Raw genomic sequence first — 27,291 nt, 5'->3', positions numbered from 1 at the left:
AATGTAGGTCTGAAAACTGGTCATTTTATTATTCTTTTGTTTGGTTGCAAATTGGTTCTTATGGCCTCGCTTTCAAATGTAAAATTCAAAAGAATATTTAACCTTGAACAAAGCCATAACCTTGGGCCAATTTGCATGGAAACAAAAGAATACTAAAATGGCAGCCATTTTGAAATAAGGTGTATTAACAGAGTGCTTTTGTCCTTGGTTTTCACGCCTGTTTCCAAAATGCTCGCATAATTTGCGTGTATGTCGTAGCCACTGGTTTCAGCATGCTGTTTCACTGCGGAGCCGACATTCCCATTTGTTCCAGGCTTGTGTTCAGCCCCCGAGACTTTCAACTTCTTTTACTCTCTTTGATATAATTTATGTATTAAATGGTCATGTTCTGCAACTCATTTTTATAGAATTCCTTTCAACTGTTCTTCTGTCTGCCGGTCCTTAGGTTTTTTGAAAACATGACCCAGTGCTTTTAGTGGTTTTAGGCTGTCTTAATGTTTTTCGCGGTTTAAAATCCATCTAATTCGCTCTGACACGCTTTTAATATGAATGGAATTGACCCATAAATTTATGCTTTTGGGTTCTCCCGGGGCTTTGGTTGTGTGTTGTTTGGTTGATCGACTGACTTGATGAAGTTTTCAGGATAGCCATTAGCTTTTAGGTCGTTGAAAACATGTCATTCCTCGCTCCGTCTTTGTGCAGTTGTTGATGGAATGTACTTAGCGTGGCCTATTAAGGTCTTAACAACAGCGCATTTGCTTTGCGCTGGGCTGAGTGAATGAAGTCTAAATAAAGGAAAGAACAGGAACTTTATTTAAGTGTCTAGTACTGTAGTTCTAGCGCTGAAGCACTAATTGGGGACACTGAAACTGAAATTAACAATTATTATTGACATTGTAAACGAAGTCAAATGTTGGTTTTTGAGGAGAGGGGAAACCGGAGTACCCGGAGACATACATGTATTTGCTCGTATGTGTGGCCTTGCGGTATACACCCACCTGGATCTTTCCATCTTCATTCACAGTGTTGTTGGTGTCCAGGAAGGCTATGATCTTCTTTTCCCTGGTTATTGTAGGCATCTCTACTGTAAACTGAATGTTGGTATTTGTTGGTATTTATCAAGTTTAAGTGACTGTGAAAAACCTCAACACCGTCTCTCTTAATGCATGCATTCGAATCGTTGACATAAGGGTGCTACCATTTTGGTTTAATTGGCGAAGTTTTTGATGCTTTTTCCTCAACTCCTTGCATTAAAAGCTCTGCAATAATCGTGCAGAGCTTGTTTTAATGTCTTTAGATCTGTTTTAAACCCCCTTGTTAGAACTTAGAACATGTACTCTTGTTTATGCATTTAAATAATTTGCGACATTTGTGACAGTGGTACATTTTCAAAAAAAAGTTATTAACACGATTCATCATTAACAACAACTTCATTTCTTTCATGTTATTTCTGAGAATTACAAGGCGTGATCCATTTGGACAAAAATTCTGGTTTGAATTTCCAGAATTTCCAGCTGTCAAATGGAACAGAAAATTTCCAGTAATTTCGACATTTTGGAAAAAAATGGTTGACTTCGAGAGGTTGCCCAAAATTTTCAAAATGAACGACCCGAAATTACTGTTCCATTTGATTCTGAATCGAAAATTCTTCGCCCCAGGAATTTTTCGCAATTTCTGATAATTTTATTTCGGAAAAATGGGAAACCTTGACAGGTTTACCAAAATTTTGAAATGAACGTTCCGTAAAAGACTGTTCCATGTGACTCTAGAATGAAAATTTTCGAAATTTTTGCCAAAATGGATTGCCCTTACATGTACAGTTGTCAATGGAAAAAGTGCTATGGTACATACACAAGCTGGAAATCAATTGTAATACCAAGTAAACACGAAGTAAGCAGTCATTGCATTTACATGTAGCTTGTTTACATATTTTGAAGTTGTAAAGGCTTTTTCTGTATTCAAAATCTATTATGTACACTTTCCGCAATAAACTTAATTCTTGGATGTCTCTTCTGGAACATAGTTAATGAAAGATGTAGATTTCACTTTGCGTTAAGGACACTTAAACACCATTTTCAAAGGGCACAAGTGTGAAAGGGTTACATGTACATGTAAGTTTAGTCCGCTATAGAGGTTTTGCACGGCAGCCATGTTGCATGGCAGGAACAATAGATTCTTTTTCCTATGGGAACAAATGTTCTCTCTAATGCAAAACATTTTCATTGTTCCTGCCATGCAACATGGCTGCCGTGCAAAACCTCTATCAGACATTCATTGGACTCATTTGATGAATATTAAATAATAATAATAATACATGTGTAAAAATGATAATAATATAAGTATAATATCTTAATGGCCAGGCTGGTGACTAAGTGTGAAAAATTAGTCGCCAGTGAATAAAATCCAGTCGCAATGTCGAGGACTGCAAAATAATACTGTATAATAATTTTATACATGTATCTGATATGAGGGTCCAACTTGACCCTAGTCTAGTTATAATGTACATGTCGAGTTGCACTAAAACAATAAATAAATTAATTTCCTTTTCTGTGAAACCCATACTTCAAGGGGCTTGGGGAAGTGGATTAATTTTTCACTTGTGTTGCATGCAGTTTTACTAGTCCAGGGCTGGTGGAATAGCATTGGTGTTGAGCACTGCAGGTTGTGGGTTTTGTTTCCTTGCTGAGTGATTTGTTTTTTTACTGAACTGTTGTTTATGCTTTTAGCTTCAGGCACTGGATAGATGAAAAATGTATGTTAATATCATTCAGAATCATTGCTAGGGCTGTGTCGGCAGTAATCACATTTCATAACCAGTAAGTGAATTTCCAAGTTACAATAGCACATCATGATAATAAAGGGCTTGTTGTCAAAACACCCTGATCTGAACTGCAATACTGCACAGAAAGAAGGACCATAACTTAACAAAGAAGGCCCTTCCTCCTATGTTTCATGCTTTGCTTTTGTGCTCCAGTCGCTCGCTCTCTCTCTCTTGCATTTTTTACCCTCCTTCCCACTTGATGTACTTAGTGTATATGTGTATTAGAATTGTGTTTTGTTTGTGAGTGAAGCTACTTTATATATGTTCTTGTCTAGAGACCAGCTTGTAAAACCGCCATGGTTCATTTACTATAGGCAATAATTATTTATAACTACATTGCAGCATTGTTACATGTGCATATATCTGAGTCTCCAGAGATCGGTTGCAAACCACCTATGAGAAAAATATCTGTTTGCAATGATTGCTTTTGTTATTCAAATGTGCCAACCACAGGGAAAAAAGACCCTTTGTTTCGACAACCAATGAAGCTCTGACAATAGGTGATGTGAACGATATCGTCCCTACATGTATACATGTATGTAGCTTTGCATTGACAGTACACAAGAAAACTGATTATTTATCATATCATCATTGATACTGATATTATTGAAATTGTATCCACAGAGAAAACCTTGCCAGTGGAGGAGGAATTTGTGTCGCAAACCACACCTCTCCTATTGATGTACTTATTCTGATGTGTGGCCGTTGCTATTCTTTGGTAAGATACAGTAATACCGGTAGACGCAGCAAGATTGTTCTCCTTAAAGTGCAAATAAACTCAAATATTTTTCGTCTGCAATATTAGTCTCCTCATCAAAATGGAACATGTTTTACCATTCTTACCTCAAAATTTCACTTTTTATCTGCCCAGCCATATGGCCCAGCAAAATGCGCAAAGTTATCAAGACTAGCATAATGTGAGAGGCACGGGTCTATTCTCGATTTCACGTCACAAACCTCTTTGCAATGCAAAATTTCTTTGAAAACAGGAATGCAAAGCAGTTTTTGACGTAAAATTGAGAATAGACTCTCACATCACGGTCGTGCATCCAAATTACTGCTAGTTCTGCCAAGTTTACGTGGCTTGCACGGCACAGAAAAAGCGACATTCTGTGTAACAATGGTGCCATATGCTTGCATTGGATTAGGAACGAAAAATATCTTAGTTTAGCTGAACTTTTATCTAATAAGTGGTTTTGTTCAAGATAGGTCATCGTCGCCATGTTGATGTAGACGAAAACAATATTTTTCTCACTACCTCCCTTTGCTTGTCCAGCAGCCTTTGTTTGCATTAATTTTTTGTTAAATTAACCGACGAGTCTGCTAACAAAAGGCATTATGCTATTTACAAATTGACTTCAAAAGGTAAAAGAACTTGTTAAACTCAGTTAAAGCAAAAAAATTTAAACCATTTGGCTTTGATAATGAGCCAGTTATTAGTCATCCAAAGTCAATAGATTCTTGGATGGCAAAAGTGCTAATGATTTCGAATTTTCAAAGCATCCCAGGTGATCTGGTGACGTAATTTGTAGGACCGGGAAGAAAAACTTTAACGCTGTATCCCACAACCGCGCGCGGCCTTAGGTGTTGTTTCCAAACTCCCTGCATTATTGCCATCGCCAAAACTCCACAGATCATTACGTGTCTACCACATTTCCTGTTACTGAATGAACATTCAAGTAGACCCGACAAGATCTAACCTCGCCTCTCCCATATTGAATTCGAAAATAAGGCCGCGTGCGGTTGTGGGATACGTCGTTAAATTTGTCCCAGTTCTCCAAATTACGTCACCAGATCACCTGGTCATTGCTCAGAGATTATCTGGTATATCACGTTCAAATTTTCAGGGGTAGCTCATTAAAGTAAAGGAACTTTATTTAATTGTCTAGTCGTCCTAGTGCTGGAGCACTGATTGCGGACACTGTAAACTGAAATGAACAATTAACACAAATGAAATTAAATTTTGGTTTTTTAGGAGAGGGGAAAACCGGAGTACCCAGAGAAAAACCTCTCTGTGTAGAGTAAAGAACCGACAAACTTAACCCACATATTAGGCGGAATCTGGCAATCGAACCTGGGCGACATTGGTGGGAGGCGAGTGCTCTTACCACTGCGCCATCCCTGCACCCAAATGCAATGGATTGTCAACATTCAGTTTGTTCTTGGCTGACCGATTAAATTAGAGAACGGTAGCTTGTGCTAATGAACAAAGATTTGCTCTTGTTACTCCTAATTTTGCAGGTTGGTCAGCGGCAGCCTGGGTTCTTTGGTTTCATTGAACACACTCTGGCCAAGACCCAGGATCACATTTGGTTTGAGAGGACAGAGATGAAGGACAGGTTGATTGTTACAAGAAGGTAGAGTCATTTTGGGGCAGTTGAAGGTTACTTGATGAAGCAAATTAGATACCTAAACATTAAAGACAAGGTTGAAGGCAAATTTGGGTCATTGTTGGCTTGTTTATGACCCGATGAAAGTCAACCGACCAGCGTAACCTTTCTAATCTCCCTACTAATAGGGACTTAGAGGCCCCGTCCACACGCATCTGTTTCTTTCCGGATTCAAGAATATTCCCATCCTTACGAAGCGTATCTAAATCGAATTTGCCCGTCCACATGTGTCCGAAACGTATCCGGATTCATTCTAGTCCTCAGGACTCCTCAAGAAAACAGAGGTAACAGAGCATGCGCCACCATCGGCAGCCATCTTGATTTCACAGTAAGGAACTGGGCTCGATCTTGTTACGTCATCTGGATTTAAAAAATTCCGAATTTAGCGTCCACACCGTTCCGGATTCATAGCGGATTCAAAAATATCTACTCCGAAGAGCGTATTCAAAAAGTTGCGGATTCGCCAGGGAATTCGCCGGATACCTGTGGACGGAAAGCGTATCCGGAGTGAAAAAGTTGCGAATTCAAAAATATCCGGATACAGCACATGTGGACGGGGCCTAAGATCTACGACAGCGACGTCGGCGGCAACGTCACCTCAAAATATAACTTTCCATTATCGTAAGTCTTTTGCGTAGTCTGAAGTGTCATCCGTCTCCATGCCCAAACCCACCAAAGGGACGAGGCGGATGAGGGAGGCACCTCGCCCCTTTGGCGGGTTTGGGCGAAGAGACGGCTGACACTTGACTATTGTTAGTCCTTCATCATGATGGCAATCACGTTCATGTCGTGCAATTTGGGCGAATTGTCCTAAAAGAAGATTTGGGACGAGCGGTTTCACAGTAAAATTTAGCGAATGAAAGGTTCACATTTGTGCGCTCAGATTTTCGTTAAAACGTCCAAATTGTTAACTTCACGTCGTCGCTATGCAGTGTAACGCAAAATGCGTGCCGCACGTGCAGCACGATTATTTTTTCCTTTTTTTTAACCAATGATAATATTGTTTTGTGGCGCCGTCGTTGCCATAGCCATCGTCGTTTCTTAAGTCGTCCTCAAATGAGGAAACAATTAGAGAGCTTCTGCAACGACAAACGCAACGGCAACGAGAACGTCACAATTTTGCATATTTAGTGAGCAAAGCTATTGAGCACGAGCATCTTTTCACTTTGAGGGTTTGCCACACCTTTGTCACGTTAAAATGCTTGGAATAGTCGCGAAGGCTATAATAGGCTATATATAATAATTAAGCACGCGCGTTTTTGATACGCGGACGGCAACCGGAAGTGAGCTGTTTTCCCTTTTAACTTGTCTTCACACAACCACATTTACATTGCCAAGTATCTTTTGTTCATTAGAGATGATTAGTCTAAAACTCTGCGAGAGACCACTGCCCTGGCACGCGAAATGTTCTATTCCGGTTGCCGTCCGCGTCTCAAAAACGCGCGTGCTTAAGCTCCCTATTAACGCGAATTCACGTTTAACGACTACGTTGTCGTTGTCGTTGTCGTTGTCGTTGTCGTTGTCGTCGTCGTTGCTAAAGCCTGGTTTTCACTAGCGACGCAAACACAAGCGCAATTACAAGGGCGCTTATTTCCCCGTGAAAACGGGGTTGACGCAAGCACAAGCAGAAGGATCAAAATTTTTTGTTCGCTTGCGTCTTGTGAAAACGAAACGCAGCATAAGCACAAGGAAAGTTGCTACGTCTCGCCAGTTAAATGCACTCGTTCCAGATTCCCCGCGTCTGAGCATTTGAACAAAATGGCGGATGCTGTGGTTGATTTTGATGCTTAAGGCCTGGCCAAACACTCCCAACATTTCAACGCAACATCTCGCAACATTGTTGGGCACAACATGTTGCGTGCGTTTGGCCACCCTGTAGCGATATGTTGCGAGATGTTGCAACATATTGGATGATGTTGGATCAAATTTGAAAACGGTCAAATTTTTCGTGCAACATTTTGGATGTTGCATGATGTTGTACTCGTTTGGCCACGTTCACGCAACATTGTTGCGCTAGGGCATGCGCGCAAGGTCCACCAAACAAGTTTCTTTGATTTTGTTAAAACGAAAATTCAAGCCTTGCGTTTGCTGTTTGCGATCTCTCTAATATTTCTGACGTTGTTAAATCACGTATTCGTCGTTAAGTAGCGTTACCTTTGTTTTGCATGCAGGTTAAAAGAGCATGTTGAAGATCCTTCCAAAAACCCAATATTGATATTTCCAGAAGGTTGGTGAACATAAAATCGCTTTTCCCATTTATCCATACTAAAACGATTTCAGTTAGAAGTGCCTTTTGGTTTGCTGCGCCTTACGATTGGCTTAAAAGTCCTGCGCCACATTCTCAACCAATCAGAAGCAAAGAAAAACCAATTGTGGCGCGCTCACCTTTTCCCGCGCCCGACGGGCTGCATGGATTTGCTTTGGGTCTGCCGGGGTCTGTCTAGCCTACGTGTTGCCGTACCCTCCCCCACGTTTTTCCTTCGGGGGGGGGGGGGAGGGTACGGCTACACGTACGCTTGGGTCTGTTGTGATAAGCTGGGTTTGGGACTCGCCATTTAGCCTTTCTTCAATGTATAAAAGACGTCTTTGTAGCAACGTAGACCAAAGAATAATACTTAATTTCTTTACCATGAACTACATTAGTGTACTCTAGTTATTTTTTGTCATTTGTAGCAAACGGATGCAGAGAATGGATTCGGATTTAGCCAATTTTCTCAAGCAAAGACATTTTAGAATGGATTTGTCTTCCAGTTAAAATTTCACTAGTATCATGTCGTTGGGTTGTCAAGAATATTATACGAGTGAGGTAAAGGGCTCTGTTAAGCGTTATAACAGCTATTTTGTCCTTTTCCGTACAATAATCCCTTGTAATTCAATTTTTTTTCTAGGAACCTGTATTAACAACACCTCCGTTATGATGTTCAAGAAAGGTAGCTTTGAGATTGGTGGAGACATTTATCCTGTGGCAATCAAGGTGCGTACATGTAAACGATAACTCATTTTAACAGAAATCTCTTGATGGCAAATATCAAAGGGACCTTTTTTCCTTTCACTTTATATTGCGTGAAGTGAAAAAAGGCCAAAGTTTAAGATAGCAAACGTGCGACACCTGTTGTTCATAACTATGCCGAGTGGTCTAAATGAACGCCGGGTATAAGTTGCTGATTTTTTATCGGTCAATGTGATTTTTACAACCATCAAAAATCGATATTTCGTGAATGACCGTATTTATACTAGAGGACGTCGGAGACGTCCAGACGGATTAAACGTCTGGCCGTAAGTGCGACTAATATAAATGCTGGACGCACTTAACTTTGACGGCTAGAAATCAAATTCACAATTCTCTTCAAAAGATACTGAAATTTAATCACCAAGGAGACTGTGTGCACTTCATTGCTAAGTGCGTCCCAGTTTAGTGCGTCTCGTCTTTATACTAGACGGCCTAGATGTCTGAGACGACTAAGACGTCTGTTAAGTGCGTCCTTTAGACGCACTTAACTTGAGACGTTTAATTCGTCTGACGTTTAATGCGTCCACCTTATTTCCCGTATTTATACTAGTCGTCTAAGACCTCTAAGATGTCTTAGACGACTGTAAACCTACAAAAAAACCTAAAAATAATAAAATAAACCGAAACACACTATATCATGCAAAACGATCGTCTCCCACACTTTGTAACGTACCGTTGTTTTTCTACTGAATTTAGAAGATTTCAGATTTTAGATCACCGCAGTTATGAACGTAGCTTATACAGTAACTAAAGGAAAGATTGAATTCAGTTTTTTTGTGAGTTTATATTATAGTATATATCACCTGAAATAAACGCTTTCGGTGAACAATTCTCTGCACTTACTGATCTACTAAACAAAACCTTTTTAGTTCGGTAAACGCTCTCCTTCAAAGTCACTGATTTGGAAACTCCTAAAAAGTGGAAAAACTAGATGCAATTTGATCTACGACCGCGCAAGAAAGAGGAATAGCTTAATTCTGGGTTGACGTACGTCACATACTGCTTGTGACAGCGATGCAAAGTAATTTGTGACGTCAGCCCGGTATCGAACCCAATCCCCTTCATTGCTCGGTCATGGATCAAACTGTGACCACTTTTCCCGCCTTTCAAAGCGAATAAAAAAGTGAATTTTCAACCAAAAGGTTCTAACAATAACACAATATATTTGGGACGGTTTCGGAGAATAAATAAAGCGTAAACTTTGTTGAGGTGATAGGCACTTTAAAGCCCAGGCTTTCCTTTCGCTACTGTATAAGTAACGTTCGCACTAGAGCTGATCTGAAATCTTAACATTATTCTCTGAGCATTTATAAATGTCCTTCTGATTATACTCTGTTTTAAAAATGTAAATGGAGGTACCCATCGATAATCATCATCTTGATTATTATTATTATTATTATTATTATTATTATTATTATTATCACCGTTATTAAATGATTCTAATCATCGTCCAGTTTTTTCTTTGACTTAAATCAAGCTGTGATGGTCATGCGTTAATTGACAATTAGGGAGCTTAAGCACGCGCGTTTTTGAGAAGCGGACGGCAACCGGAAGTGAATATTTCGCACGCCAGGACAGCGGTCTCTCCCAGCTTTTTAAACTTAGGGCATCCAATAGTGAAAAGATACTTAGCGATATAAATGTGGTTGTGTGAAGACAAGTTAAAAGGGAAAGCAGCTCACTTCTGGTTGCCGTCCGCGTCTCAAAAACGCGGGTGCTTAAGCTCCCTAATTATTCTACCAGGGCGCGCTGGATATGAAGTGATAGATAACGCGCCGAGTTGGTTATAATCATTTTATATCCACCAAACCCGAGTAGAATAACTGTTTTAGTAAAAACTCCATGGTGTTCCGGGGGGGCGGGGGGTAGTGTTGTGGACTAAAGCATCGATTTCTGCCTCAGTCTATTACGGTCCAAAACGGCTTTTGTCGGCCATTTTTTCTCAGAGCTCCAAAATTATTTTTAGCTCGCTTTATTGCTGACGCGTATTTTGACCATATTAGGTACAGCAGGTATATGAACTGATAGCCTGTGTCCAGCGAGCCTGCGAACGCAGACTTATTTCCGGCGGTCGTTTCTCTCCCCTGAAAAGTAACTTTTCGGGGGAGAGCCTGAAACGACCGCCGGAAATAAGTCTGCGTTCGCAGGCTAGTGTCCAGCGAGCCAATGAAAATGCTGGAAATCTGATATCTGGTAGTTCAGTTTTTAATAAAAGGTTTTATACATGTCTTGCATTCGGTCTTGTTTTCATAGTATGACCCGACATTTGGTAACGCCTTTTGGAACTCAAGCACAGAGTCATTTGGAATGTACGTCTTTCTTCTCTTAACCAACTGGGCTCTCGTCTGTGACGTGTGGTATCTTCCGAAAACAATTCGTCGGGTAAGGTCCAAAACGTGTTTTTACACACGCTTAAAAAGCAGCACCTGTACTTCGTAATCTCGGCACAGGGCCATTGATTGGGGTGCAGACCGTGCTTGGTGCTCCTGTGGTTTTTGGAGTGGGTGCCAAATGGAATTGAAAACTTGAGCTGTTAATAGCAGCATCATCATTTTCGGCCACTGTAACTTGATCAAGAACAATAAGCAAACTGCGGTGATAAGCATATTAAACAAGCCAGTTTTCACTGCTTATATTGCATTTATTTGTTTTAGAGCATTGTTCTTGATCTAGTTACTTAGTCTCTCTCAAAGATTTGTTCAACCGTCACTTCTGAAAATGTATGCTGTATCATACGAAACGTCAAGTTAACTTGCTTTATAATATGTTTATCTCCGGAGTTTGTTTTTTGTCTTTAATAGCAACTCCCTAAGGGTTTTTCGTGAACTATTTAACAATAAATAAGAGCTAACGAAACGCATAGCGCCGAGTTAGGTATAACCAGTCTCGTATCCAACAAGCGCGACTGAAATAGTTGTTTTATTAATTTTCATTAAATTCTGAACCCTTGAACACTTGGAGATTAAAGCCAATTAGTTTCCAGCTTCGCGATACTTGACGCAATTAGTTTTCGTATTAGGTAATACGGTATATATATATATGAGTTGATGACCCAGATCGAGTGAACCAATCAAAAGCGAGAAACCGAATATTCGAGGTCGAAAATTTAATAATTACAATTTTCCTTAAAATTTTCAATCTCGAATGTTGTGTTTCTAGCGATCTGATTGGCTTGCTCAATCTCGGTTATCAGTTCCACTTCATATACCGTATGACAAGAAGCACGTGACCTAGAAGCGTGTAACTTGCAACTCTTTTCCTTTGAACAAAGCTGGGGATTTTATGACACCAATTTTATGCCCAAATATGGACAAAAATCAGATCGAAGCTGCACGCGCGGGAAAATGCACGAGCTACGTTACATCCAAATAAGGAAATTTTTAAACACAAAAAACCCAGCTCTGAACCAGAGTTAAACGCTTCAAGTTCATGGGCTCCTGGTATGACCTTATATGGAACCTGATGCGTTGGTCGTTTTGTAAAACATTGATAACTTCCGGTCGTTATGTAAAATTGAAACATTTCAGAGTTAGATGAGACAAAATAACAAAATCCCATTCGCGCGTGTTGGATATGAGATTGCGTAATAACCCTTTGACTTACAGGAGTGATTCGGCGGTACGTAAATTGCCCTCAATTTCAATGAAATGTCAGTGAGACATGTATTGGCAATGAAGAATATTTATCAGTTTAAGAGGGGTGATCTTCTTGTAACGCCAAATTCTTATGACTATCCAACAACGAGCTCCATGGTACTAGTTAGGAGAATGAACGTTTCGATCGTGGGGCTTAAAGGTTTAAAATCTCTCATTGTCTGTCCTTACTTGAACTCCAGTTGAAGGATACTTTGCCCATATTGAATAACTTGAACGTAATGGAATCGAATAATCGCGAAATATTTACTACAGCCCATAGTTATCTTTTGAATTGACGCTTTCGTTGTCTTAGCTGTCGTTATTTCAGTATAACTCTCCATTATGTACAACGTAGAGGGCCTCCCTGCGGACATTACTGCATGTTGGGACATGATTATGTCGATATTCGTGACATTAAATGATCGTTATTTTACGACAGGATGACGAAACTGCTGCTCAGTTTGCAAGTCGCGTGAAGACGGAAATCGCACGCCAGGGAGGCCTTGTTGACCTTATATGGTATGTATCAGTTAATCGGCTGTTACGTTAACAACAAAAACGTGCAAAAGAAGAGACAACCCCGCCTCCGCTAAATCAAACAAAATGGCGCCCATGTCTCCTAGCAAACTTGTGACGCACCTCGTAGAGATTTTCCCCTGATGACCAAGAAAGTGACCATAAGATCTGTCGATGTTTGATTGAAAAATGACTCATGCATACCTGGGGTTCCGTTCCTTTTATAACGTGTCTTCGTGTTTTTGATTATGATAATGATAACGATAATGGCTGAGGTCCTACTAGCGCTGTTAACAACGGTGTCAAGCTGTTTCAAGCGGGACCGGCTACCTGTACTTTCCTAAGATCATTGTCCGAGTTTGTTGCCAACACAACCCGGCAAAATCAAAGCATGTTTGCACCGAAGGTTACAACTCTGAAAGAACGGTTTATCTGGAAGGCTTTTATAGATTTTGCTAGCATAAGTTTTGGCATAATTTGAGGAAACTAGCATATGACTTCATATCGTGTGAGAAGCAGCTGGCAGAGTGCCTCGTTATTTCCAAGTTGGACTACTCTTCTGTGCTAGTCGATCCACTACTAGCCTATCAGCTGCGCCGCCTCCAGAGAGTACAAAATGCATGTACGGGCTTTGTGTTAAGGAGATACGCTAATGAGTCTGACCTAGTGACACTAAACTGACTAGATATTGCTGAGGACGCAAACTTTCCATTCTTGAATTGACTTTTAAATCTCTGAATGATACAAATTTTCCTGAATACCTTAGGCTGGTGATACACGGTTCAACATTTGTTGATCACCAAATGTTGCAGCTGTTGTTCAACAAATGTTGTACAGTGTGTCATGTCATGTTGAATGTTGAAAGATGCCATTCAACACGTTGAAAATTGTTGAACGAGAATAGAGACCAGCTCTATACCGTTAAACACGTCTGTGCAACATTGTCCAACATATGTTGAGCAACAAATGTTGCAAGATGTTGAACCGTGTGTCATCGGCTTTAGACTTAGTACTCATGCAGTGTCTGTGTACAACTTGAGATTCTCTGTTGCTCCACTGTTATGTATCCCCAAAGAATCTGGCACCTTTCAGGACACTGCCGCAACTTTTTTCGCTCATGATATTAATAGCTAATGAAAAGGTATGCTCGTAAAATTAGGGAATAATTTCACTTGATTTTGGACAAAACGCGCGTGAAGTTTTCCCTGTACCACGTTTTTTTTCCACGTTTGTGGTAGTGACCAAAATGGCCACATTCTCGTCGGCCATCTTGGAAAGACCTCGACCACGCTTCCGTACGTAGCCCTACGGGCTCGCCAAAATACGGCGTGACGAATTCGCAACTTTTGAATCCGCTATCCAGAATACGCAGAGAATTTGGAATCGTGTGGACTTTCGAATCCGGATATTTTCAAATCCGATGACGTTAAAAACTCAGATCCAGTCCGCGTGAATATTCAACATGGCCAGGAGCCCATCTGGAGCGTGCAACTTCCATACAGCGTCTGTGAAACGGCGTTTTCACAAGTAGGTTTATTTTTAGACTAGCCCTTCCCGCGAATTAGGTCAAAAAGCAAAGGCAGTTCCCGTTCGGTGACCCTATGACGTCAGCTAAATTTCTTGTAATTGGTCATCGGGCTCCTGTGGGAGTCTCATTCGCGGGAAATTCAATCTAAAAATAAATCGGTCTGTGAAAACGCCGTTACACAAACGCAGTAGAGTTGTAGCCTCCGGGTCATGGGTTCCTGACATGGCCACTAAACGAAATCGTGTTACCAACTCGTACTCCTGATAACGCATGCTCTGTTGACAATAGTCAGAGAGGAGTCCTGGATACTAGAACGATACTGGACATTTGTAGAAAGGGCTTAAATCTCTCTACTTTTTTGCTAGGGATGGGCAGTTGAAACGAACTTCAGTAAAACCGGAGTTCAGACAACGGCGGCAAGAAGACTACGCCAGCACGCTGAAGATCGATTAGAGACATTGAATATTTAAGTGTTGGTAAGACGAACTAGATGTGTGTGGCGGCGAAAGATAAAATAAAAACAAAAAAAGGAATTAATTAGAAAGTTACTAAAAGCTGTGTACCGGTTCATCCCGAAACGCATCAAGAAACTTATATGTTGAAAGTGGCAAGGAAGGAAAGAAAAGGGAAAGATTATTAATAGTAATAAGAATTATCAATAGTTATGATGACCAAAAACAATGAGAAACACTCAGTTAAGGAAAAAAATACAAAAGAAAATTTAATATCGTTATTGACCGAAAAAATTACATTTGCATTGGAGAGACCGGATTCACGTTCGTGGCTAATGGCAAATTACAGACTGCTAATTGTCGTATAAACAGAAATTTAGAATTCCTTCGTCAGTTAAGACTTCTTGCTCTCCGTTAGTAATTTGCCGTTAGTAATTTGGCCGAGAGAAGCTTGCAGTTTTCAGGTGACATAGTGCAGAAAAGAGGTAGTTCAGTGCAAAAAAAAAGTAATAGAGCGACTTTCCAATGATCTTGAAAAATAAAAGTGAAAACTGAGCGTAAATGCAAAACATTTTTCTTCTGCACTTTTTCTCTTGCAGTTTGGAATAAATAAGCCTTACGGGCTCGTGCAATTTTGTTCGTCTTTGAAAAAAATTACTCGTGCTTATTTATTCCAAAATGCACTCGAAATCATGTGATTAGCTATACAGATTTGATGGCCGATCCATTAGCAAACCATGGACTTTTGCATGTGACGCAAAAACCCAGATTTGAGAGAATTTTCATGCAATTCCAAGAAGTTTGTAACGTCATTTCAGGAATGGGCTCGTGCCTCACACTAACTCTGCCTTGGGAGAAACGATTTCTTGTTTTGTTAAATTTACGGCGCATCAAAATTGGAAATCCAGAGTAAAAGCGGCAGAATCATTTTGCAATAGGTGAATAGGCCATTTCCGAGTTCATGTCTGCCTCCTCTTCAAAGCGAGTCTCAGTGTGAAGTTTTTGTGATGGTAATTAGTTCTACTTTAAATAGGAATGAAAACAAATTTTCATAACAAAAACTTCGCACTTAGACTCGCTTTGAAGAGGAGGCAGACATGAACTCGGAAATGGTCTATTGATGTATCTCGGCAAAGAAAAATATGCAATAGTTATAGGACTGAATGGAGTCCAATTCGGTCTGTAATCCTGTTGCCAATTAATCATAAAAATTACAATTTCCAAGAAAAGAAGAAGAACAACCAAGTTATGAAAGAAATGGAAAATTTACATTAAAGGACTGACAAAGGAGGCGTAAATTGTTCATTGTCGCTCTGAAAGAAAGGAAGAAGGAACTCCCCAATTTTGGGTTTCTATGGTGATTGAAACTTAAGTCGTGACTGGTTGATTTAAACTTCAACTTTGAATGTGATTGGCTTCTTGAGCTGTCCAATAACAAGCTGTCCGATGGCAAACTGTCCGATAACAACTTGGTAAGTGAATTAGTGGAAAATATGAGTTTTTTAAAACCATTCTCAATCGAGGAAATTGTAATTTTTATGATTATTGAGGTTATGGGCACTTGAAGCTGTACGTGGATCGAAGCGCTCAGTTATAAATGCTAAAATTATTTCGACTCTTTGAGATAAGCCATTAAGGGCGGTTTGGTTTATTACACACAACTTGTATTGACTCGGGATCTCTGAAGAAAATTATTTCTATTAGGGGATAGATGCGTGGTGGTACAGTAATTTGTTCAGGCTGGTTTTTTAAATTCATATCGGAGTAAATATAGGTATAAGGTATTGTTTGCAAATAATTATTTTGGTCTTGTGAGCGCAAAGCAAGGGGGTAGCTGTACAATGCAGAGGCACCGAATTTTGTTTTTGTCGAAAAAGCAATTGTTATTAATCATTAATATATTTAAAGTATACGTTAAGAGATACGGTTATTAAAATGCGTGTCAAAGCCTATTTAACGACATAGTGAAATGACAGGAACTCATGAATTGGGGCTTACAACCTTCATCTTTCTCTTTTGTTTTGACGTTTTCTTAGAACATCTGAAGTGAGAACCAACTCAGCCACTTTTCAGCAGCAAAAGAATCCCTTTAAATCACTTGAAATAACCTGTACAGTCAAATTTGTTTAAGAATTCTCCAAGGAAAGCGTTTGTATCCGAAATAAATTACTTTGAGAATCGCTTTTTGTCACTTTCGTATTTTACCACAATTGCTTGTAATCTCGAAATCTGATTGGCTAATTTGCCGTTGTCGGTAAGAGTCTAGACATCGCTGCTCGCGTCAAAGTGTCACGCAATTGTAATAGCCAATCAGGAACGCTCATTTTAAGAAATAAACCAATCAGATTGCGAAAAAGGTATAAACAACGCCTGCTCTTTCTTGGTGTCGTAATCTTGGTCACGCTCTGAAGTTAACATTTTCTTTGGCGTTGAATATTGTGATAAAAAAAACAAATCGAATGTGGCTTGGCGTTGTCTGTACTCGTATCGACAACGATATTCGTCATCGCAGTGGTCAACAACGCTGAACCACATTTGATTTGTTAATTTGCCAGGCGCCGCCATCTTGAATCGTTATGTCGTGTTACAGCTGCGCTATCGCTATTATACAAAAGTCATTTGTGTCAGAATAACGTTACAATTGTTCAACGTGTCCGCGCACTGGAAATTTCAAAGTGGCAGTAAGCGATTCTAAAATTCATTTTTGCTTATACAAACTAAAAACCGATTAAATTTGTTTGCAAACATTATTTCGTCCGGCTTAAACTGATTCTTTAGAAACCTGAGTGGAAGTTCCCTTCAAGTGGCAAAAGCAATAAAAAAACAACGTGGCTTCAGAAAACGATTATTTAATCTAGGATGACAAGTTGTTTGCCCCTCACAGACTCCTGAAATTGGTTAATTATTTTTAAAAATAATACACTTCTTGCATATTATCAAGTTCTTACGCATGCGTGGTAAACATATCGCAGCTGGTGATATGATTATGCAACCCAGGTGCTCTCTCGCTCGACGACGTGAGGTATTGGATTGCGGAAAATTAATTCAGTTTTAAGGAACGAAGTATTTTTTTGATGAGTTGCAATTGAGATGCAAGGGGGTTTTCTGCAATCCCGCATCTTAGTGGAAATGAGAGAGGACCTTGTTTTGAGGTGGCTAGTGGTATAGTGTTCCAACGTGACGTCACAGAAGCCATGTTGGTGTCGCAATTTTGAAGGTCGTGTAATAAAAACATGACCGCTGACTATGTGAGTAATTAGTCTGACGAATTTAAGAGTGTTCACTTTGACGTCACAATGGCATGCTATAAGAGTAGGGTCCTTTCGATCTAGGCTTACCGCTGACTTCAAGCTGTAGTTTGGCGTTTTGCCTTGGAGATAGAGTCAGTTTGTGGTTTTATAACGAAGTAAACATAAATCAAGTGTCTCCATATTGAAGCAATGCACTGGTTTTTCAGATGGCTACAAATTGGAAACTATTTCCTTTTTTCTCTTTCGTATCTTAAGCCATGATATGCTCGGGTAAATGAGTCAGTGACAACCAAAACTGGAACGTTGACGCAAGGTCTGGTCACGTGATAGCCAGCTGTTAGAAGTCAGCGGTAAACACGATTTTAAAGGCTAAAGAAGCGCCGCGCATGTTAGGAAAAAATGATTCTTTTGGAAATTGAACTAAAAGTGAATTCTGGCAGGTATAAACGCAAGATCTTCATGGATGCTAGTTACGTGATTAAAACATTGTACAATATGATTGCATCTGAGAAGATGGAGTTATAAAATTCAGCTGATGTAACGAGGGAGTTGTGAAATGAGGGCGATGACATACAATGTTAACCAGGTGATCTGGTGACGTAATTCGGAGGACTGGGGAGAAAAATTTTAACGCCGTATCCCACAACCGCGCGCGGCCTTATTTTCGAATTCAACATGGCAGGGGCGAGGTTAGATCTTGTCGGGTCTACTTGAATGTTCATTCAGTAACAGGAAATGTGGTAGACACGTAATGATCTGTTGAGTTTTGGCGATGGCAATACCTAAGGCCGCGCGCGGCTGTGGGATACGGCCTTAAAATTTTTCTTCCCGGTCCTCCAAATTACGTCACCAGATCACCTGGAAGAAGTTATATGTTACAAATTACGCCTTACGGAAATCTACTCTCTGTCAAAGGTACCGTATTCAATAAAAGTTTTATTCTCTCTATCGCTTTTGAGAGTTTTTCTTTGTGCACAGACCTTTATTCTTAGTTGCATTACATCGGCGCACTAAGACGTGGTTTCACTCTTGACGTGTTTCGCCACCTCGTCTTTGATTTTCTTCAATCAAACATCAGTAGTCCTAATTTCATTTTCAGGAATCGTCACGCCGTCAACCAACAAGTACGTTTTGTTTCTCCCTTTATCATGATAAGTTGACATATGTCCATGCAATGTGTAGAAGTCTTCTTTGAATGGGGTTCTCTTCTTTTCCGTATTTCTTTCACCGCAAAATTCATTCCTCTCAAAAAACGACACATTTCGTTCTTTCGGTTTGACGCTCGGTTCACGAGACGAGAAGCCTTTGGAAGAATCATTACAAGGAATATCATCTGTACGATCCGTTTTTGAAGCATACGCATTGGAAACTCTACGTAACTGATGATATTCATACGGTGGCGGAGACGCAGTGAAGCAGATTTGGTCAGATCTGACGGAACCTTTGTCGTCAGGAGTTTCGATCCCTTTTTCCACACTTCCTTCGTCGCTTATGGATCCATGACGAACATTTCCATTCATCTTCGTATTTTCTTTATTCAAAAGAGGCTTATTCTGAGGCGCAAGAGTCCCATTTGGCACCGTATCATTTTCTTGTTTATTCTTTCCGTTGTGGCTTCTTCTTAGAGAGCCATTGTAAGTGTCTCGCCTGCCGCGGAATGCGGACATGATCGAAGATTCTGTGTCTGGAGAGTATAAATAGCCTTTGCCACACATGCGTCTTATTATATTCCGAAAAGCAATCTTGAAGGTAGGATTGAGGAAGGCGTAAATGATAGGATTCAAACAGCTGTTTAGGTAATGTAGCCACTTAACGGCGGAGCGTATGGCTGGGATGTTGAGAATGTCCTCTTGGCAGGATTCGCAGTAATTGTACGCAAGCGAGGTCAGAAAGAAGGGAAGCCAACATATTATGAATGCTCCAGTCACCACGCTCAAACTCTTTGCAGTTTTGAATTCATTAGACAGCCGCCTTCCATGGCGTTTGGCAGAGCGAGATCTTGTCACTACCACCGAAAGGATCCCCCCATAACAAAATAATATTACTAAAAGCGGAGCAACGAAGCCAGATAAGAAAATCACTAAGTATTTCCAATCCTGTTCGATCAAAAAGAGACACGATGTCCCGATGGCGTGGATCCAGGTCACAAGTATCACCCACTTGCAAGTCCCCGTTGTCATTTTGGTGTGATGTACAAGGGGTTTTTTAATGGCAAAGTAGCGATCTATGGAGATGAACATCAAGTTGGAGATCGACGAAATGGCACAGACAATGTCGATCATGCTCCACGCTAGACCAAAAGCCTCGATATCGATTTCTGGCGGGTACATCCAGGTAGTTATCTCTCCAGCTAACCAGATGGGCTCCGTGATGAAGGCCACCATGATGTCACTCACAGCAAGGCTGAGAATGAACCAATTTGTCACACTGTTCCGTATGCGTTTGAATGTGTGAAAAGCAGCTATAACAAGCCCATTACCGAGGAGCGTTAAAATAATTAGGACAAGAATTGTTATTGAAGATATCACTTTGTGCGATAACGTGTTCTGTGGGGGGTATACCGCGGACATAACAGGATCTCCTCCACCGCTTGTTATGTTGAGGCTGCCGTTGCCAACATTCATGATAAACGAGAAACGAGTGTGGTTTCCTCGGCAGATGTGCTTGTGTTGCTCACGCTATGCCACCAGATGTAAATCACTGAAACTGATAGACAGAGCAAAGTCGTGTGAATTGAAGTTAAGATATCATTTAAAAAAGATTATTATGAACCGGTGATGGATCACAGATTTTGAATGCAGCATGGCCAGCCGTCGTCCAAGACAGAGTAGGGAAATCAATAATAAATGATGACAAATGGCCGTGGAATGACAGGGGATCCTAAGCTTTGTGGCTGGTTGTCGGAGCTTTTGCCGAACCGCTACAACATTTTCATTTGATACTCACCGCGGAAGCCGAAAAATACCTGGATGTCTAAATAAAATTTATGCTCTAAAAATTACTTCTCTATCAAAACCCACGTTTAATTGTTATACGTAATGAGAGAAAGACCCCCTGTCCTGCCATGAACACAGTAGGGAATCACAACAATTCAGTTGCGATCTTTCAATCTTAATAGAAATCATACAACAGGCACTCAGCAGGCGGGCGGGGTTGTCTTTTCTTATTGCCTAATGGGTATACCTTTAGAGAACATAGCAATGACGATAATAAGCCTATTTGCGTCTTTAAAGAGCATTTAAAACCAGAATTATCTTTGATAAACGCTTCAAATGGTAAAAAGAAAGAAATTCCACGCTTCTCTTGTCATGCGTGGTGGTTACCGTCATGACTGAGTAGCGATTGCGAAAAGTCGTAGTCAAGTTCTGGATGCCCAACGGTGTAGTTTTAGCACAACCAAATGAGGTCATTTCTTCGCGTTTCTACTGTATTCTATATGCAATATCTGGGTGTATCTTGAAACAAACAAGGAAACACACTTCACAAAAAGAACTGGAATTCACGAGCTGATTTTTGTTTCCTCCGCGGAAATATCGACTGACCGTTGTTCATTCAAAATGTGCAGGAATTTACTTTAGCTTTCGAAGGGCTAAGCCGGGCTAAATTTCGCCATGTTACCAAAGTTCCAAGTATAATTCAGTACACTTATAACTAACTAGGTAACTGGTTAGCAAAGTCATTCCTAACGTATAATTACCGGCAAAATTACTTCAGTGTTTGTTGCCCCAGCATGCAGGAGTTCTGTGCACGGGGAATTTATTTACGGTCTCTTCGAATAGATCAATGACAGAAGGTCAAAGTATGCTCTTCGAAAAAATTAACTGAAATGTTTTTCAGTGGTAAATATCAATGGAACGCCAATAAAGAATTGTCCTTGCGTTAAGGAATGTGTAAATTGACTTAGCAGAAAACAGGAAAAGCCGAAAAAAATAGATCCAAGATACATTCTGTAACAGTTCCGCTTAATTTTCAGCATTACTGAACCTGCTATCTAAAATCGCAACGGTTCCTTCGTGCAAACGTTGTACATAGTTCTTCAATACAAATGATTCCTTTAACCTTTTGAATGGTTTTGTCGATAAACCGTTAATTCTCAGCATTCCTACGAGACGAGAGGCAAACTGAAGTATTTCTTTCCTTGCGAAAAATTGTTTTCCGCACTTCATTTTTAAAGCAAGATGGGTTACCTTAGACTTACTCAGTTTTGCGGCCTGAAAAGGCAAACGGGAAGAACTGTATGAAGTTTGCGATAAAAATGCAGAACGATAGTTTGGTTGATAAAATTATCTCGAAAACTCGGAAGTGGGGCTTTTAAATCGACAGTAACCATTTAATTTAACCTCAGATAACCTACTTTGCTTTCACCGCATTTATTTAATACCCCTTTATCAGTTTTCAAGGCTGCATGCCCGTTAATTAAGCCTGTAGAATTGGCCGCTTCATTGGACTATAATCTGCTCAATTCCCTAACTTTAATATGAGAACACACATTCTCTCAGATTTTCTGTTTTATTACTAATAAGGAGAATCTGAAAAAATATTTTTTTCGATGTTGAGGAGATAGTCGGGAAAAAATTCCGAGTGATATTAATGCACTAGTCATTTGTTTCCCCCACCCCCCGACCCCCGGGGATAGTGGGGACATATGGGGAAATTACTAGGGCAATTACGCGAGATTACGCCATAATTACGCCTCTAGGGGGTAGGGAAATTACAAGATTTTCGTTCCTCTGCCCTACCCCTCTGGGGACATACAGGGGGAAATATCGGGGAATTCTTACCTAAGAGGACTGGGACTGAAAAGAAACGAAGAGCAATGGTAATGAGTATTTTCACACGTGCAAAAATTTTTTTTTTGGTCGCTTATTCCTGTCTTGTTTCTATCCAGTTCTTTTTTTTTTTTTTTGTTTCGTTCCTTATATAGTTCATGTGGCACACACAAATGGCAAGTTGTGGTAATCTCCCTAACATTTCCTTGATGACTCAGAATCTTTTAGGAACAGAGGGGTGGGGGAATTACGTGTGTTTGTCTGCTCTAGTCCCCAGTGAAAATACACCTACTTTACAACCATTCAAATGTAATTTCCCTACCCATCCCCGGGGGTCAAGGGGTGGGGGAAACAAATGACTAGTGCATAACAATTGTCGAAGTAATTTCCAATAACTACACTCTTTTTTTTATAAGAACCTTTTTATAAGAACGTCGAGGCGGAGATTAATCAAAATTTTAATAACGTGTTAAGAACATTCCTCAGCCTGAGAGTCGATTAAGAACGTTTTTATTTTGCTCGTTTGTATTTTAAATGAAAGCACAAAATAAAGGTAAATAAATGTATTACAGTTAACCCAAATACTTAAAGGGCATATTTTGTATAACAAAACAATGGTTTTCTTATTGCATGATAAACATCTCAGTTTGTAATATTGAGCAGTTCTTATCTATAATCGTTCCAAAATAACTTCATCACCATCAAAGTCATCAGGCGAAACAAAGTCTATGGAAATTTATGAACATCTTAAGAACGTTTTTAGCCTCACATCGCAAAAATATATAAGAACGTTCTGCCTCAGTTCCAAAATTAGACGTTCTTATAAACAAAAAAATTGTGTAGTTCGGATGCTCTACCTCTGAGCTATCGTAGACTCGTGGGAGTGTCCTGCTTTATTGCTATGACTGAAAATTATGGTACAGAAGTTGTTTTTTTTTACCCCAGTCAGTTAATGAATATGTGAGATCTTTTGGATGTTCAATCGGGAACATTCGTAAAATATCCAGATACTCACCCGAAATGCCCCTCTGTCGAACCTGGGACCCTAGCTCGTAGACTTGTGTCAGCCAGGCCGCTAAACTAGGGATTTTTCCAGCCTACCCCTGAGACAACATCGAAAAAACACATCTCCATGAAATTCACAGGGATTCAGAAATAGCCTGGAATATCTTGTGTACCACTCTAAGGAATCTGCTTACAAATTTGGAAACTGCGTCTCAATTGATCATTTTCTCAATTCTGACGATCTGTACGTTTGATCAAGCGGCCATATTGTTAAGAGAAATTAGATGCTGGTCGCTTTTAGGGTTAAAAGTTAAACATTCCAGTACTAATATCTGTCGGAAATTCGTATGTCTGGGTTAGCGCCCTAACATACTAAGGAACGTGGCGGGTTCGTCAATGAATAGGCTTTGCGATTAGCTAAGTTACCTGAGAATGAGCAAAGTAGACAAATGTACATCTTGCATAAAAGAACAGAGAATACATTAGTTAACAGCCAACGAAAAATAGTGTTTACTACAAGAAGCGCGATCTGTTTGTTGAAACCAGCATCTTCGTACAGGGATTTCGCAGGAAGCAGGATTGGAAAAAAAAAAGAAAGAAAACGCTTAATTTATCGAGGGACCCGTGTTTACACCGGGACTGTATCCTCCCGATACGGTCCTCACGAGGGGAATCAGGCACACGGTGATTTTTTGGTGAGGGACTGAAGGAAAATAGAAGAAAAACCCTCAGAGCATGGTCTTCAACCAACACAAACTCCGATACATTTTGACAACAACCAGGCGGGATATAAATCCGGTATCAACTCATGGGAGGCAAGTGCTCTCACCACTATGTGACAACACGTAAGACACCGTTCCAGGTATTAACCCCGCCCAATAGGACTTCAGACGGGAACCGAATTTTTTTCTAATTGTTGGGACTTGTGAAAGTAGAGTTAACCTCGCAGCTCATTACAACTTCTAATTTCGTTCGATCTGTGTATGATGCTGCACTGTGTTTGGGATAAATTGTTCTCACTTGAAAGATGAAAGGAACGTTTTCTTATGTAGAAGGTCTTTTATGATATATGGTAAGCACAACCTGATCTTGAATTTGACCGTTAGTTCGGCGTATCATTCAACCTCAGTGAGTAATCGACAAAGTTCTGTTGGTTACCGCGCGCTATGCAGACCTATGCATTCTCAGCCAAGGACGACAAAGTTGATTTTGACCTTAAGCATTCCTGATATATCACAAAATCTTCATTCAATAACTATTTTCAATCGATTTGGTGCAGGCGTAAGCCTCAAAGTTTGTAAACACTTCTCCACACTGCTGAAAAAGGACTCCTCCGCACAATGATATGATATGATTGGCCACTAGGACTGTTCCTTCTTTATCGTGTCTTTATGAAATCAGTGAACTGTTGTAGAGATATGATCCTGTGAAATGACAGAATCGAGCTACATTTGAACAAATAAAAACGTTTCTAATCATAGCCCTAAATAGTAATTTACAGAGTTTTAAGCCAAAGCACTGATTTCAAAATGGCTGCTTCAGTTACTGTGCTGTGTATCAAAAAATATTAATTAATTAATTTTTCGGAAGCTTGCCATACGGAAATTTGTATTGCTAACGACCTAATACACTTTCTCTTCTGAAATCACGTTCATGTTAAGTGTGAATTTGGTTTTTAACACATGCAATAGCTATGAGAGAGAAATGCTAACCATGCAAGTAAATTGATTCACGTCGACTGCTGAAAACTTCATCACAAAACAGCGACCTTGTGACAATTATTAATGTTTGTATTGTGCAGTATAAAGACTACGTAATGGGTAATCGCCTTTTTGATACAGTAAATAACCGATGGTCTCAAAACAAGAAGAACAGACGAGTCGATGTTTTCAACTATCCCTCCCGCCTCTTAACTCCGAAAAACGCACAGTAGGTGTGCGTTTCGGGCGGCGAAATCGTGCCCTGTAAATTACTGATCTGCGCTTATGGTGAATCGTCCTCTTCTTTGCAATAAGAGGCGCGCTATCGATAATTATTGATCAGATAGCTCTTAGAGGCACTGGATTGCTCTATAATACCCTTATCTTCAATCTAATTCATGATCACGAACGGTAACAATTTATTGTCTGTTGCATCGCTTTGTCTTAAGGAAGAACTAACTTTTGTTCGCTTTTGTCTCTCAGTCTGCGCGATTACACAGCTTCACATTCTCAGAGTAAAGCAATACATTTTCATCTGATCAAACCAGCACCAACTAATTCAAGGATAACAAGCTAATTCGATTCTCTGTCGCTTTGTTCGAAAAAGTTTTTCGGCCGCTTTTGATCGGTGGATGATGAATAATCCTCGCAGCATGTTAGTCACTTAAGCCAAACAGACTGTCTCTTAGTTTGAAAATAAAAGATTGATTAAGGTTCCCATATCCGGAATATTTTAGCCATGAACCTTTGGTGATTGAAATTAAAAGACTTCTATTTTGAACATTCGCTGTTCATTTGTATGACACCTTACCTTAACAAAAGATGTCAAACAGGAGCAAAACTGTACCGATCAAAATTAAACCGGCATGGCATCCTTTGAGGTTCCATAAAACTAGTCAAGAGTAATTTTTGTGCTCGTGGATCGAAAAAAAGACGAAACACTGACATGACATCAACTACATCATTAAATTGTTTTTCGGGTGGCTAAACTATTACAGGAACTAAAACATGCGTTTAAACAAACTTGTATTCCATAGCTAGAACAGTTTTCTTGCACGTCTGGAATCAATGATCATGTGATGGTGGTTGAATCGTGAAAGTAGCCTACTTTCACTGAAGAGAATAGCACCTTTTAAGGAATGTAGATTGCGTCGTTCGGATATTAAAAAGGACATCTTTAACGTATGACAAAGGAATAGTCACTGTAATTTTTTTTCCCGAGCTCAGTCCACTTGATGTTTAGTCTCCTATTCAAGTGTGGGTGATAAATATATTGTCCTTTCCCACAACAAAGACGTTTGTAAATAATCATACATCGTCGTTTCGAAAACAATAAGCTACACCTTATCCCGAACTTAGAATAATCTTATAACCTGGTTTTTAAACGCGCTTGATCTAAGCAAGGTGCTCTCCATTCTCGCTATGGTCATGCAGTGCGTGTTATCGGGAACATAAAATCAACTAGCACGGAACAGAATTAATGAATCCAGGATAACGTGACATTTGATTTCTGCAGCTTTGAAACTAAAATGTTGCTAAAACTTGAAAACAGTAACCTTACCTGCCCTCGGGTTTACGCGCTTTCCTTCGAGTTCCCGCACCGATAGTTTTGTAAGGAGTGAGGGAATGTGAACGCTTAATTGCAGCACGGCAGAAAAAACAAAATTAACCGTTACAGCTTGAAGGATCAACCTTGTCTATGGAAATAGTCGGAGATGTTTGCATTCCTCAACAAAGCTCCAGTATTCCAAGTTCAAAAAGCCGAGAACCTCGATGTCTCTCACGAAGGTGTTGTCTTTCAGTGTAAAACAGAGGACAGTGTCAACGAACTTGCTTTTCTTTTATTTTTCCAGAGGACTATTTCTTTGCCAAATTAGAGAGCCACGGAACCGTGTCAAGCTACATGATGAAACGAGATTGAAAGGTCATCTAAAATTTAGATGAACATGAATTGCCCCGAGCGGAATCATGACCTCCCTTTAGAACTTAACTTTCCTGTAATGTGGGCCTGTTTGGCTTGAGTGGATTTTAAGGAGCTTTATTTGTTTATCAGTTATCCAAGTTAAATCTGAGCAAACTTCATACTGAGAGAAATATCGAGGAAGGAGTTTATTTATCGCTGACGGAGATGTCGATAATTAGCTTGGACTCCATGCAGACGAGGGTCATGCGACTTTCTCGCAAAAAAAATCCTACTTTTGTTATGAAACCTTG

At 40.0% G+C, this 27,291-nt stretch overlaps 2 protein-coding genes across 4 annotated transcripts in view; one reads left to right on the top strand and one right to left on the bottom strand.

Moving 5' to 3' along the window:
* The window catches only part of LOC138043864 (glycerol-3-phosphate acyltransferase 4-like), a 23,467-nt gene extending 6,941 nt beyond the window's left edge, over positions 1-16,526 (top strand). The window contains exons 8-16 of one of the 2 annotated variants that reach the window (XM_068890357.1): positions 2,727-2,816; positions 3,446-3,539; positions 5,063-5,178; positions 7,383-7,438; positions 8,100-8,185; positions 10,475-10,603; positions 12,296-12,375; positions 14,266-14,376; positions 16,389-16,526. In XM_068890357.1, coding sequence (XP_068746458.1) covers positions 2,727-2,816; positions 3,446-3,539; positions 5,063-5,178; positions 7,383-7,438; positions 8,100-8,185; positions 10,475-10,603; positions 12,296-12,375; positions 14,266-14,353 — 739 coding nt within the window. In that variant the 3' untranslated portion in view covers positions 14,354-14,376; positions 16,389-16,526. Of the gene's footprint in view, positions 1-2,726; positions 2,817-3,445; positions 3,540-5,062; positions 5,179-7,382; positions 7,439-8,099; positions 8,186-10,474; positions 10,604-12,295; positions 12,376-14,265; positions 14,621-16,388 lie in introns of those variants that run through there. The other variant, XM_068890356.1, reaches the window with a different exon arrangement.
* A 1,995-nt stretch (positions 16,527-18,521) lies between these two features.
* On the bottom strand, positions 18,522-26,878 carry LOC138043863 (trace amine-associated receptor 1-like). Of its 2 annotated transcripts, none has more exons than XM_068890355.1 (2): positions 26,770-26,878; positions 18,522-20,309 (listed from the first exon to the last, which is right to left on the bottom strand). In XM_068890355.1, exon 2 carries the CDS (start codon positions 20,225-20,227, stop codon positions 18,671-18,673), a length of 1,557 nt encoding a protein of 518 aa, XP_068746456.1. In that variant the 5' UTR covers positions 20,228-20,309; positions 26,770-26,878; the 3' UTR covers positions 18,522-18,670. The 2 variants fall into 2 exon arrangements, with proteins under 2 accessions (XP_068746456.1, XP_068746455.1); XM_068890354.1 differs by lacking the exon at positions 26,770-26,878 and adding an exon at positions 26,639-26,759.
* Between the last annotated feature and the right edge of the window lie 413 nt (positions 26,879-27,291).

Source organism: Montipora capricornis, chromosome 3 (assembly GCF_036669925.1).
Source record: "Montipora capricornis isolate CH-2021 chromosome 3, ASM3666992v2, whole genome shotgun sequence".
In the NCBI taxonomy this organism is placed as follows: Eukaryota; Metazoa; Cnidaria; class Anthozoa; order Scleractinia; family Acroporidae; genus Montipora; species Montipora capricornis.
This window is presented reverse-complemented; position numbering and strand designations above follow the sequence as displayed.

Bases quoted from the DNA above. Each gene is read 5' to 3' on its own strand.
- LOC138043863 (XM_068890355.1), bottom strand. From the start codon at position 20,227: ATGAATGTTGGCAACGGCAGCCTCAACATAACAAGCGGTGGAGGAGAT.